At 30.4% G+C, this 13,619-nt stretch overlaps 1 protein-coding gene across 1 annotated transcript; it reads left to right on the top strand.

Moving 5' to 3' along the window:
• The first annotated feature begins 365 nt into the window (after positions 1–365).
• Positions 366–11,412, top strand: LOC143062783 (outer dynein arm-docking complex subunit 4-like). Its single transcript, XM_076234570.1, has 12 exons — positions 366–681; positions 1,300–1,431; positions 1,949–2,102; positions 2,872–2,933; positions 4,379–4,550; positions 5,358–5,567; positions 7,099–7,306; positions 8,363–8,449; positions 8,931–9,127; positions 9,531–9,599; positions 9,938–10,159; positions 10,441–11,412. Exons 1-12 carry the CDS (start codon positions 568–570, stop codon positions 10,623–10,625), a joined length of 1,812 nt encoding a protein of 603 aa, XP_076090685.1. The 5' UTR covers positions 366–567; the 3' UTR covers positions 10,626–11,412.
• The last annotated feature ends 2,207 nt before the right edge of the window (positions 11,413–13,619 follow it).

Below are 13,619 nucleotides of genomic sequence, written 5' to 3'. Positions count from 1 at the left end.
TTCTTTGACGCTCATACAAGTATTTCAATGTATCATGGCAGTCATATTTAAATATTATCCTATCATAATATTACAAGCAGACACATATCGAGACCACTGTGATCGAGACACATATATTTGTTATAATACAATTATTTTAGTATTGTGTGTCTCTGTTAAAAGTATATATATGTCACATTTGCTTATAGCGAGTCATAGTTAAATGCCTGTAATATTGTTAATAATAATCAAGGTATAATCCGGCGTTAATCCGTTGATTTATTTTTTTCTAATGAACTTAATTTCTTTTGTTATTTCTAATCCCTGTAGTTTTCTTTATTTTGGTACGTTGCTATGTTTGAAATTTCACTATTTAAGAAATAAAGTTGAATTTGTACAATATATACTAAATTTATGAAAAGACATCCTTCGTTAAACAGAAAGCGGTAAAAAGTTAGCGAAATTGCACGTGAGTGTTTCAAGCTACGTTCCGCATCATTGACGTTTCTATGGTAAATTATAGACCGGAAGTTGACTGAGTGTGGTAAAATATTTGACCGGACTGGAAGAAAAGAATAAAACTGCAAGATGTTTGACGGCGATGAAGATGGACCCAAGGGAACTTTTGAAATATACAAGGCTGAAGCGGATTCGTTGTTTAAACAAGGAGAATACAGAAAATCAATTGAAAGCTACACTACAGTGGGTATTTTAGATAAAGTTTGAGAAAAAAACTGGCATTCCTGTATTTGTTTTCCTTATCCTTTTTAGAATCTTTTTAATTTCCAATCTCATTTTCTTAAAAGACTAGAAAGTAAACAAGTTATTTGTACGTTTTAGGGAAGTGACATTGAGTAACAAAATCCGAATTTTGATAAAATAACGTACCCACATTTATCCCGTACAACCCTCCCCCTTCCAACATGTCCAACATGTCAAAAGAAAAAGTCCAGAGTTTTTTTTCCTGATTTGACTAAATGTCATCTAAATATATAATTATATTTTAGTTTATGATATCGATATCAGCATGTGTAAACGGGACAAGGATTTTTCAGAACATTGAAAGTCAAAAGCATATTTATAGAACACAAAGTAATAAAAATTTTGTACATGCATGTAGTATTGAAGTCTAAGACTCTAAACATTTGCTAAAGGAAAATCTTTTAAAGTGGAAATTTATGTGGTAACATTAAATGCAGTTGACAGCACAAAATCTGTTGCTAAAAGCAAGATTTGATTGATTCTCTAAACAGGAATATAGTAATATATATATATGTATATAAAATTGTTTCTATCTGAGCTGATTCATATTTTTAACAGGCATTAGAACTACTGCCACACGACAAAAATTGTTTAGTTTGCCGGTCAAAATGTCATCTACAACTTGGGGACACAATCAGTGCTTTAGAAGATGCAGAATTGTCACTTGCAGAAGACAACACATTTCACAAGGTACCTGTTATATATTGATAAAGATCAAGTTTCTCAGTACTTTTGATAAGTTATTTGCAGAAGGCAACTCACTACACATAGTTAAATATCTATAAAGACAGAATTTTTAAAGATTTAAAAAAAAAGGCACACAAAAAAAAAAAATATTTTTCCCTGTATTTGGTAACTATGATGATATCCAAAAAAAATCAACTTAGGTTTATGAAATGGTTTTTGAATTCTTACATATATGATTTATTGCTTCCTATAAAAAGAAATGACGCCCATTCAATAGATTTAAAATCTTTTTCTTCATCTTCTCATTTGTGTGCATTAATGTAACATTTAGCTCCAATTTTTAAATACATGAAATAAGTGCAAATTATTAAATAGCATGTAAATTTTTTCAGTAATTTTAGTGTACAAGAGCTTGAAATTTGCACTTAATAAATACAATCTATTTATATTATTAGTAGATTTTTTACCGTTCATATTTTAATTCTGTAATATATAAATAATATTGAATTCTTAATTGTAGGGTGTATATCAAAAAGCACAAGCATTATACTACCAAGGAGATTTTGAAATGTCCCTTGTATTTTACCACAGAGGTCACAAACTTCGACCTGAGTTACAGGAATTCAGACTTGGAATACAGAAAGCTCAGGAAGCCATAGACAACTCTGTTGGATGTAGGTGTTATTTAAGATTCAATGTCTATGAAGAAACAAGATTTAGAACTTTATCTTCAAATCATGATTTTTGTCCAAAGTTTATATGCATACATGTACTTTTCAGAGTGTTGTAGTACAAATGTAGATTGTCATTGGATTGTCATCTCCGCAACATCTCCTTTTATTCATTGTTTGTAACATATATGTCAATGTATGTACTATAAACTCATTTAGTTTTTTGTCTGTACCACTAAATTAGTAAGCAATTTAATTTGTCAGGAATGACAAGAAAATCTGATTTCACTACAACTTGATAAATTGGTTTTGATAAATTGTATTTTGTTAAACACTGAAATTGGTGGATCACCTTCTCCTAAAAATACACAAACATTATCACTCCGTAAATAATTATTATAACAAATGAACAATAAATGAAAATTTGCTTTTATAACGAAAAAAGTCTAAAATATCTTCTTGATCATAAAAGGCAAATATTTCAGATATCTAGAACTGGAGACAACTTCTGAAAGTGTGAAGATATATACATGTATTAAACTTAAGAAATATTTGCGATGTTTCCAATTTAGAAAAATAATTGATATGATATATTATGATTATAGGTTTTAAAAAAATGAAATTTCCAATTTTAAGTTAAAAAAAGAATTAATTCATTTTGTATGCAACATTTTCTTAAATCGCAATAATTGTTAACCAATACTAATAATGAATGCATGTACACACATTTTAATTAACAGTACATAATTTTTAATCATTCTCAATTTTGTAGCTCCAGAAAAGGTCAAACTTACCACAGAAGGTGACTTAACATTTTTTGCCCAACAAGATGAGGTAATTTTGTACATATTTATTAGATAATGCATTTTTAAGAAGAAAATTAATAGCAAAAATACCCAGATACATTGTAGCAAGCAACAGTCATTTTATGGATCAATAGATTATACTATGATTATAATTATACTTTTTACATACAATGTTTTTGTTTAGGATTTTTTTTAAGGAGGGGAGGCAATTTGTAATGTAATCTGAGTAATAACGTGAAAAAGTTCTCCAATTTCTTTATATTTTTTTTTTACCGTTCTTGATAATCCAGGGCTTTCCATTGAAGCCGGTAGCTGGCGGAAATCCGCCGTTTACGGTGCTTCAAGTGCCGGCTACTTCACTGACAAAAATATAAATTCAAAAAGAAAAAAATATCTTTTTCAAATGTTTACAGGCAGCCGAGAGACGTTTTGTCGCAAAGTTGCGGTCAAAATAAACAAGGATGAAAAGTCAGTGTTTACCTTGGGCTAAATATAGTTCACATTAATTCAGGTCACTGATTGGTTGTCTATTTAAGTCAGAATGCATCGTTTCTTTTCAAAGATAACAATAGAGACGTTCCGATGGTCAATAACTTGTTGGTTTTTTTTTTTGGCTTTTAAAACGTGAAGACAATCAGATAGGATGACAATCTTATGTTTTTGGAATAATATCAGTCAAATTAAAGAAAGTGTAGTAGATCAGATTGTTTAGAATCTGGAAAACAGTATCTTTTGAAGTTCATTTTTCATCAAAACCCACGTGGTGTTTAGAGAATCAAGGTCAAAAACGAAAGTAGAATATAATTTGTCGACATTTCCGAATGATTTATGTATCCGACTTATTGAACAGTTTACAAAAAAAAAGAGAGAGAAAATCAGAGGATATATCAATTTTCTGTCAATGCTTGAAAAATAATTGTATGATTTAAATACGCGTAACAGTCTTTAGAGAGAAAAGGGGGGTCATTTGTTTACAAATTCACGTAGTTATGAAAAATAAATCGATCAAGATTTCTAACAAACCGAATTATTGTATAATTAAAACCTCTATTAAAAGTAAATGAATTTTAAGCATAAGGTAATAAAAATAAAAGAAGACTATAACATAAAAAAAATGAAATTTCTTTGAGATTTTTTTTTTCTTTCTTTAATTTCATACATAAAAAATGGTCATTTGAAAGATAAAATTAGGTGCCAGGAGATTGCCAGAATGCAGGATTTTGCTCTATTTATGCCAGAGCTTCTGAGGGCCAGACCCCCTGCCGTAAGGCACCAAGCTTACAGCTTGGTAGGCGTTCGGCAAATTGCCGAACGCATGTTACAGCCGCCTATAATTTTAATTGAGCCTTCTACTTCAATTTCAAGGGAAAGCCCTGATTATCTGTCCAATATTTGTTCAATCGACAATACTTGTTTGAAATATATGCATACATTAACATGTATATGAATTTATCTATCAAATAAATCTTACAGAAAAAGCCCAAGAAACAGCAGTACAGTACCTATAAGAAGACAACTACACAAGCACCAAAACGTAGACAGTATGATCCAAGTAAACCGGTCGGAAGTGAAAAAACTATAAAACAACTGTTAGGAGAACTGTATGGTGACAGACAATACTTAGAAAAACTTCTCAAAGAAACAGGTACATTTTTTTTATAAGCATTAAAAAAATATTGAACTTAAAGATAAATTCAAAAAAAGTTTAAATCCATAAAACTTACGAAATCAAACATTAAATTATATCATTTAACATAACAAGTGGAAAACAATAGTTTTATTCCTGACTTGGTGTAGGCATTTTCCAAAGTGTTTTACTGGCAAAATTTGAATTTACCTATTAACACATAGGGGTGCTAGATACACAGATGTACACATGTATAAGATAGCAAAACCAAGCTTAAAATACAATACAGTTGTTTCCCTTCTAATGTAAGTTAAATTATTTAGGTTTTTTTTCAAAAACATTTTTTTTATATTCTTAGGCACCAGTTAATACAGTCTGATGTCATGCATTAAGCACCAATTTCAGGCATCAAAATAAATACTAAAAAAAATTTCGGCTTTGTGTAATCCTTAGAATAAAAGAAGTAATTACAAAGATAGCTTTTTTGATTGAAAATAGTTAAATATTTGTTTCATTATTAAAGAAAGTAAACAGCAATAAAAGAATGTAGAAGAGTAGTATCATGATATTGCTCCCTTGTCCTCCAGAATGTATCTGTAATAATGTATTCCTGCTTAAATGGGAAGTAACTCTTGTAAATAAAAACATTCAGATAAATCTTTGTCTTTTGGCAACGTGAAAAAAACTTGATGTTTTCTTTTTAAATAAAAATTTAAGTTAGTGGTTGATTTTTTTTAATCTCTTAAAAGATGCCAGTTGATTTGAACTTGTTTTTTGTTTTTTTTGTCAGTTTAAAAACTTGATCAAAGTATTTATATTTTTCAGATTCAAGGTCAGAGGTTGGAAAGGTGATAAACACTCTTGTTACTGAGGGTTTGTCTTATCTGGATACCAGAACAGATTTCTGGAGACAACAAAAACCCATGTATGCCAGAAAACATGAAAGAGCACAGCAACGCAACAGAACTGATACTCACACAGGAAAACTTGCACCTAATGATTTTATTATCAGAGAATTAGAAAAGATTGATATAGGTAAACTTATAGCCAAGTATTTGCTGTTTGATGATACTGCGAATCATAGTACTTTTATCTGTGGGGTACCATTTTTATTGGGTTTTTTTGTGGATGGCTTCATCTGTGAATTTCAGTGTCCAATGATTTTAATTCAGTTTGAATACCTTGGGTATCTTCAACCTGTTTTCGTGCGTCTGTCCCACTTCAGGTAAAAGTTTTTGATCAATGTATAGTTTTTGATGAAGTTGAAGTTTAATCAACTTGAAATTTAGTACACATGTTCCCTTTGACATGATCTTTTGAATAATTTAATGCCAAATTTGAGTTTTTACCTTGGTTCACTGAACATAGAAAATCACATTCTGAGTGGGGCATGCTTGTTCTATGAACACGTTCTTGTTTATAATTTTTATACAACCGCAAAAATTAACTACTTTTTTGGTTGTATATTGGTATCACGTCATTGTCAGCATTGTCCAAAGACAGATGGTTTCCAGATAATAACTTTAGTTGAAGTAAATAGAAATCAATAAAATTTTAACACAAGGTTTACAACAACTAAAAGGAAGGTTGGGATTGATTTTTGGGGGTTATGGTCTTAACTGTTTAGGAATAAGGGGCCAAAAAAGGAGCCCAAATAAGCATTGTTGTAGTTTCCAGACAGTAATGTTAACTTGTGTTAAAGTGTATGAATCTCTAAAATTATACAAGAGTTTCAATACTACAAAGGGATAGTTAGGATGGACTCTGGGTGGTTATGGCTCAAGCCGATAAGTAATTATGGGGCAAAAAAGGGAAAAAAGGGTTTTTTTCTGGCTGGTTAAAGGACAATTTAGACAATTTAAAAGCAGTGTAAGGGAGGTAATCCTAATCAATTTAAAGAACACTGTTTCATTACCTCCCTTACACTGCTTGTAAATTATGTATTAAGATATGATGATCGTCTTGAAGTGATTAGCTTCAATTTGTTTTCAGCAGTTACTAGTAATTAATATTAAATTTAGCCATGACTTTGTACAATGTTGTATGTCGTTTTATATTTTAAAACTTTTATGATGTATTTAAATGGTTAATTATGGTTGCAAACTCCATTAGAAATTTGAATTGAGATCCTGACCATAACTTGAGGGAAAGGGGGAAGGTGAAAAAAAAATGGAGGGGGGGGGGGGGGGGGGGTAATTTTTCTCATTTCAGATTTCAGAAATTAAAAGAAATATATTTTTCATTGGGTTAATATTCAACAGCATAGTGTATTGCACAAAAGCCAAAAAATTAATATAAATTCAAATATTATAACCAATTTGAAGTTCTTTGACAACAGTTATTCTGGGTCAGAAACTTTTCATGTGTCAAAAATTTAGTAACAATCCAAATTCAGACCTGTATCAAGTGTGAATATTGTGTCCATTTTGGCCCCAACTTTTCAGGGTTGGACATCTGCTGTTGTATCCAACTGTGCTCAGCAAATCAATTTATTTAAGTAAAAATTCTGTATTTTGGGGGACTTTTGGCCAGTTTTGTGTTTAATAAAGAATTATTTCATTTTAAGCTCAAGTTGAAGGAGAATACCAGGAAGCTTTACGGAGATCACAGAGATGTCTTAATACTGTAAACAGTTTTACTGCAGAACAAGTGCCAAATAAGATTGAAGTCCTAGCTAATCTTAACAGTTGTATAGGAAATGCTTACCTAGAGATGGGACAGTATGATAAATCTCTAGAGCACCATAACATTGACCTCAGTATGGGAGAAGACAAGTAAGAGACATATTGACTATATATAATCTGTGATCTGGAAGGTTGTTTTTTTCACTATGGGCCCAGGGACCCTCAAAAATAAATTCAATCGGCCATTTTAAAAAACAATGGGCCATGTTGTCAAATGAATGGGCCATTTGAATTGACTTAAAAAAAATTAAAAAAGTATCAGTATATTTTGGCAAAGAGGTGTTGGTACTTACCTTTATGATTTTAAATAAAATCATGGATATTGTTCCTGTGATTTTGTAATTTCAATTTCAATGAATAAACAATAACTTCTTCCAACCCCAACAATATTGAGGTTAACCTTTATATTTGATGATATTTAAACGTTTCGAAACGAAGTGAAAAATATCGTGCGCCACGTGGGTCCTTGCATTTGTCACTGTGTGCGCCATTTCTTGTTAATATGCGCTATAGGCGCAGGGCGCACATCCTTCCCGATCACTATAATTTAGTTTTTGGTTCAATTTTCACATTTTTGAGGTCGTTGATAATGTATTCGACATAAATGTACTCTCTCTTCTTTTATTTAATTCAAGGTTTTGGCATGCAGAATGGTTCAATTTTTTTTTAATCCAGATTTGTCAATTAAGTGTTGGTTCTATATTGTTTACCTTCTTTAATTTTCTCATGATAAAAGCATTGCTAAAATATTCACAAATTATTTAGACATTGTGATTTAATTTTTTTGCAACTGTCATTTGACACAGACATTTTTATAAAGGTTCAATATTATGACAGATGTTAATGATTTAATTGAATAAAATAATTTTTCTCAAATGCTATTTTTGACACAGACATTTTTTTTTTATAAAGTTTCGATATTCTGACAGATGTAAATCTTTATTCAAAGAGTCCAAAGTTTTTGATAGATCAAAATTGACTTGTATTGTTAGATTCTTCCCTTCTCACTCACTAATTAGCAATTTTCTGAGTTGCTTCCCTTGTTTGTGAGATTTCTATGTTTATTATGCAAAGAAAGCTAGTTTTATAAATGTTCATAAAAATATTAATACTTTTTTAAAATTTTTATGTATTTATTTATTGCAGTGATATGGAAGAAGCTGTATCGAGAGGCTTAGATAATTTAGGTCGTGTACATGCCAGACATGGAAACTTTGAAAAAGCAGTGCAAGTGTAAGTTTTGGAAATAAAAATCGACCTTATCCAAATGAATATCATATCATCTGTTAACCTATTTCTTGTAGAGAAAATTCTATGCAAAGTCTGTAATTGTTTAAAAATTGAGTTGTTATAAGAACCATCCAAATCAGACCCAAATTCATCTTTTATTTCAAATTTGAATTCCAGAATCAATTTCTTATGCATGTACACAAGAACTTGCAAAAGGTTGAATTCTATATGACCCAGCTTATGTGTTGAATACATCAGTCAAATTAAATTTGGTATTTCATATTAAAAGTTGTTTGTAATATTAACCTACTTCATCTACTTAGTTTTCAGTTAGAATCACATACTTGAAAACTATGATACGGAGCATGTATCACAAAACTGTTGATTACATAATTTTATTTCACTGTTGATGAATTATTTGTTAACAAACAAACAAAATAAATCAATATGTCATATGATAATTATTATGCTGTTCATATTTTAGGTGGGAAAAGAAATTACCGATGTCTAAATCTGCATTAGAGAGCACTTGGTTATATCATGAAATAGGTCGTTGTTATCTAGAAATTGGTCAATTTGAAACTGCTAAGGAGAATGGAGAAAAGTCAAAGGTGGCAGCTGAAGAGGCAGAGGATCAAATGTGGCAGCTACAGGCATCAGTATTGGTGGCACAATCAGAGGGTAAAGATTATAGCTTACTGCTTACAATAGGGGTGAATATCATCTGTATAGGTTTATGATGTCAATACCATTCCATGTATCTATGACATTAGTATTTATAGAGGTCATAAGCCAAGGTCAATATTGGCTCCTAATATCCTCAAAAAATGGTATTTAATCAAGAAATGCTTCCTTTTTTTTTTGCATTAGGCTAAGTGAAAAATAAATGGAGACAATATGATTTAACACACTCAATAGACTGTCTGTAAAAAATGTGCACTAAAAGTGCCAACAATCAATTCCAGCAAACCATATAGTGAATATTAAAAGTAGGGTTACTACATACTTGGTTTGCCATTTAACTCTTATCATTTTGTCATTTGTAAAATCTAATTTTATTATTTATATTTATTTTTATTTTCAGTAAAACTTGGTGACTTGAGTGCAGCATTAACATCATTCGATACATCACTTGAACTAGCAAAATCACAAGGTAAGTTGTTACATTTGTGAGAACATATTTCAATTTTTGAATTTATCTTTGGAAGTAGAGGTAAAGTCGATACTGTTTGTGCTTTTAAAAATCTCTTCAGCTTTTCATTGTACAATATCAAACGCTAAAGAAGTTATTTGAAAGATACTGAAACATGCAGCATCTATTATAATGAACACTTTATAGAAACCATGTTGCCTTTTGTGACCAATAGTCAGAATGAAGTTGTACAGATTAACCAAGCATATTTTCTATTTAACTTTGTACATATAGATGGGAAATAATACTTAATATTTGACATAGAATGGCCATTTTATTTCTTGTTAAACAAATTACAGGTGACACATCAGCACAGTCGGCCATCAAGAAAGCCATGGATGATGTAAATAAAAAGATAGCAAAGGGAAATACATCTTCTAGTGCAAAGAAAGAACGAGTAAAGATTGATGAAGAAGGAGAGCGAGAAATACAGACTGCTGTATCATCACAGAGAGCGGAGGAAGAAAAAGAAGATAACGAAACAAACAATGCTAAAGAAACCAACAAAGAAGCAGAAGAAGGTAATATAAGGATGATGAAAATTTAGTTTTGACAGACACTTTTTATTTTTAAGATGCTTCAATTCATGATTAATTTTATAAGTATATAGATTAGATGTAGTTAGCCTTTTATCACAGAATTATCTTAAAAATGACTTTGGTTCAGTTTGTCACAATGGAATTGAAAATATCTTAATTTTGATAAAAAAAAAAAAAATAAATGCAAACATTATCAAAAAATAAATCATGATATTTTTTTTTATATATGTTTTTATGAATTATATATATATATATTCTTTTAGTACAATCCGAGAAAAAAGATGAAGAAAAGCCTGTTACACCTAGAAGTAAAGACAGTGATAATCATAAACAAGAGTCTTTAAATGAAACAACAGATGAAAAGAATGAAAGTAAGACAGAAGAACCGGAAAATAAGGAGGAAATCAAAGATGAAAAAGATACAGAATCAAAAGAAGGAGAGACATAAAACTAAATAGAACAAATGAATAATTTTGTACTTTTTTTAATGGCATTATATTTTTTAATTTGAAGAATTAAGGGGGGTAAAATTTTTAATTTTGTTGACAGAAAGCTAAGAAATATATAAAGTAAAGAAAAATTAAGTTTAAGAGAACTTTTTACAATAAACCAGTATTTTTTTTTAATTGGGCGTGAAGTTATTCTTTTTTGAAAGCAATGAGAGGTAAAATAAAGGAGATAAAAAAGTTGGAGTGAACATAAATAGGGATGGAAAATATAAAGTAGATCTTTACTTCTCTTGTTGAATAAAACAAATGTATAACTTTTTTTTACTTACATGCCATTCTTATCAGCTATTAAATGACTTAAAAAAGAAAGCCTTACTGTTTAAAGCATGATCTTTTGGACATTTCTTCATTGATCAGTATTATATTTGTGTAAAAAAATAAATGACTTTGTTCCTATTTGAACATTGATGTTCTGCCTAAAATACCTACAATTGTAGTAGGTGTTTAGTTATAAATTTGTGAAGAACACACCTACAGAAGGCAGTAATATATATTTTTTTTTTATTATCTGCCAATAATTTGAGTTAGTATGCCTGTACAATTGAACAGTATTATAATAAGTATTATTTTGTGATGTTTATTCAGGGTAAACTTATGATTCTATGATATTTTTTTTATATTTTATTTATATTTTTACAAATACATTCTATTTCTTGCCACAAAATACTCTTTATACAAGATTGTTACGTATTATTTTTGGCTTGTTGAACAATAAAAAATTTAAAATTTTTTTTTTTGAGTTTTGATAGTTATATTCTACTTATAGACTTAAATGAAACACAACTTCTAATGGTTTACTTGACTTTCCTCTGATAAATGCAGATTGGTTTCACATATTTTATTGCCTCTTGCAATAAGATGTACAGTAAGAAGACACACATGATATCTTGACCTAAATTTCCTCCTTCATTGACTTAGCAACCTCTTTTTGCATCAGATTCCAGTAATAAGATACCAAAGTGACCCATAAATAAAACTGCAAACATGGAGCCTTATTAAATGCTTCATTTTACTTGGATTATCTTTTATATCTCAGATCAGTTCTCAAAAAATTATTGTACTGCAATCATTTAACTTGGTGCCAAAATTTTTCCGTGTACTTATCCCTCCGACCTTATTTCATGCTTCATTGACTTAGTTAAGGTAAATGCTCAAGTTAAGTTCTTTATACCAAGTGACTAATTATATGTTTTTGTGAGGATGTATAAAAGATGTTTGGTATACCTCAATAATACAGCAAATCCACAACAAAAATTAACAAAAAACATTAACAAGACAACATACATGCTACAACAATAGACAGGAGTTTACAGTTGTGATTAAATTATACAGAAAAAAAACTATAATGATCTGCCTTTTAAACCCAATTCTGCTTAAAGATTGATTGCTGATTTTTTTTTTAACCCACCACTTACGATAGTAGAGGGGCAATATGTTTTCTGGTCTGTGCGTTCGTTTGTCTGTCTGTCACGCTTTAGTTTAAAGTTTTTGGCCAAGGCAGTTTTGATGAAGTTGAAGTCCAATCAACTTAGTACACATGTTCCCTATGACGTGATCTTTCTAATTCCAATGCCAAATTAGAGTTTTTACCTCAATTTCATGGTCCACTGAACATAGAAAATGATAATGAGAGTGTGACATCTGTGTACTTGGGACACATTCTTGTTTAAAGTCTAAAACCACTGACCTTTCATAGGAAAACTGTCAATCCTGGCTATTGTAAATTAAATTAAGACGAGTCGAGTGCACCATCTACAAGTAGAAAGTAAGAAGAAGATATGAAGTTACAAAGTTCTAACATAAGGTTCCTGAAATGGGCCTGGGTTGAAATAGTTGTTGGTCATCTCAACCTTACCCCTTTTTTTATAACAGTTAGTAATTTGTTAAAAGAATTAGAATATCAATAAAATCCAACACAGAAAAAGCATTTGACTTTGAAATAATAATGTTATAGGTAATAAAAACACAAAATGAATAAGAAACTATACTGCATTAAAGAAAGTTCACAATATTAGTAAGAATAGCATTGTCTCACTAAAAGGTTTTATTTTATCTCCCCTGCAACAAAAGTCTAAAAATGCCAGACATAGGGATTATATTATGATTTGGTGACAGCATACACTATTTGTATTATTCTTTATATTTCACGGGACAGAAGACTAGGATATGATAAATTCCTGCTTGTTATATGTCCATTCTTTGACCTAATTTTCAACAAGGTTCACCAATTGCTTAAAAACTAAAGCTTTATTCATATGAGCAGTAGGATATTTATATTAGGCTTAAAGGTGGTAGTGTGGCTCAGACATTGTTAACCTGATTTTGACATCATTTCAACTCATGGGTAGGTGATCAGTTTTAAGTTGTTTTTTTTTTAGTATGTTTCTCAAATACAAATCGGTCAACTATATTTTGTCTAATAATGATTGTTCGGTATACATGCCTGTCCCAGTGGCAAGTATCAATTGACCTTGACCTCATGTTCATGGTACATTGGTCAATCTTCTGATTTCTTTATTGAGTTTGATTCTCATATTCTATAATGTGGTGTATTGAATGATTGCAAGGTTAACATGTCTATTAGGTGTATTTGATGATTGCAAGGTTAACATGTCTATTTGGCGTATTGAATGATTGCAAGGTTAACATGTCTATTTGGTGTATTGAATGATTGCAAGGTTAACATGTCTATTTGGGATTTTTATCTGACCCTTTCTGTTTTACTTGGTTGATTTTTGTTTCATGTCGGTAAGTATAAAAAAGAAGATGTGGGATAATTGCCAATGAGACAAATGTCCACAAGAGACCAAAATGACACAGACATTAACAACTGTAGGTCACCGTACGGCCTTCAACAATGAGCAAAGCCCATACCGCATAGTCAGCTATAAAAGGCCCAGATAAGACAATGTAAAACAATTCAAACGAGATTC

The sequence above is a fragment of the Mytilus galloprovincialis genome, chromosome 2, assembly GCF_965363235.1.
Source record: "Mytilus galloprovincialis chromosome 2, xbMytGall1.hap1.1, whole genome shotgun sequence".
Lineage (NCBI taxonomy): Eukaryota > Metazoa > Mollusca > Bivalvia > Mytilida > Mytilidae > Mytilus > Mytilus galloprovincialis.
The sequence above is the reverse complement of the archived record's forward strand: the minus strand, read 5'-3'. Positions and strand labels throughout refer to the sequence as shown.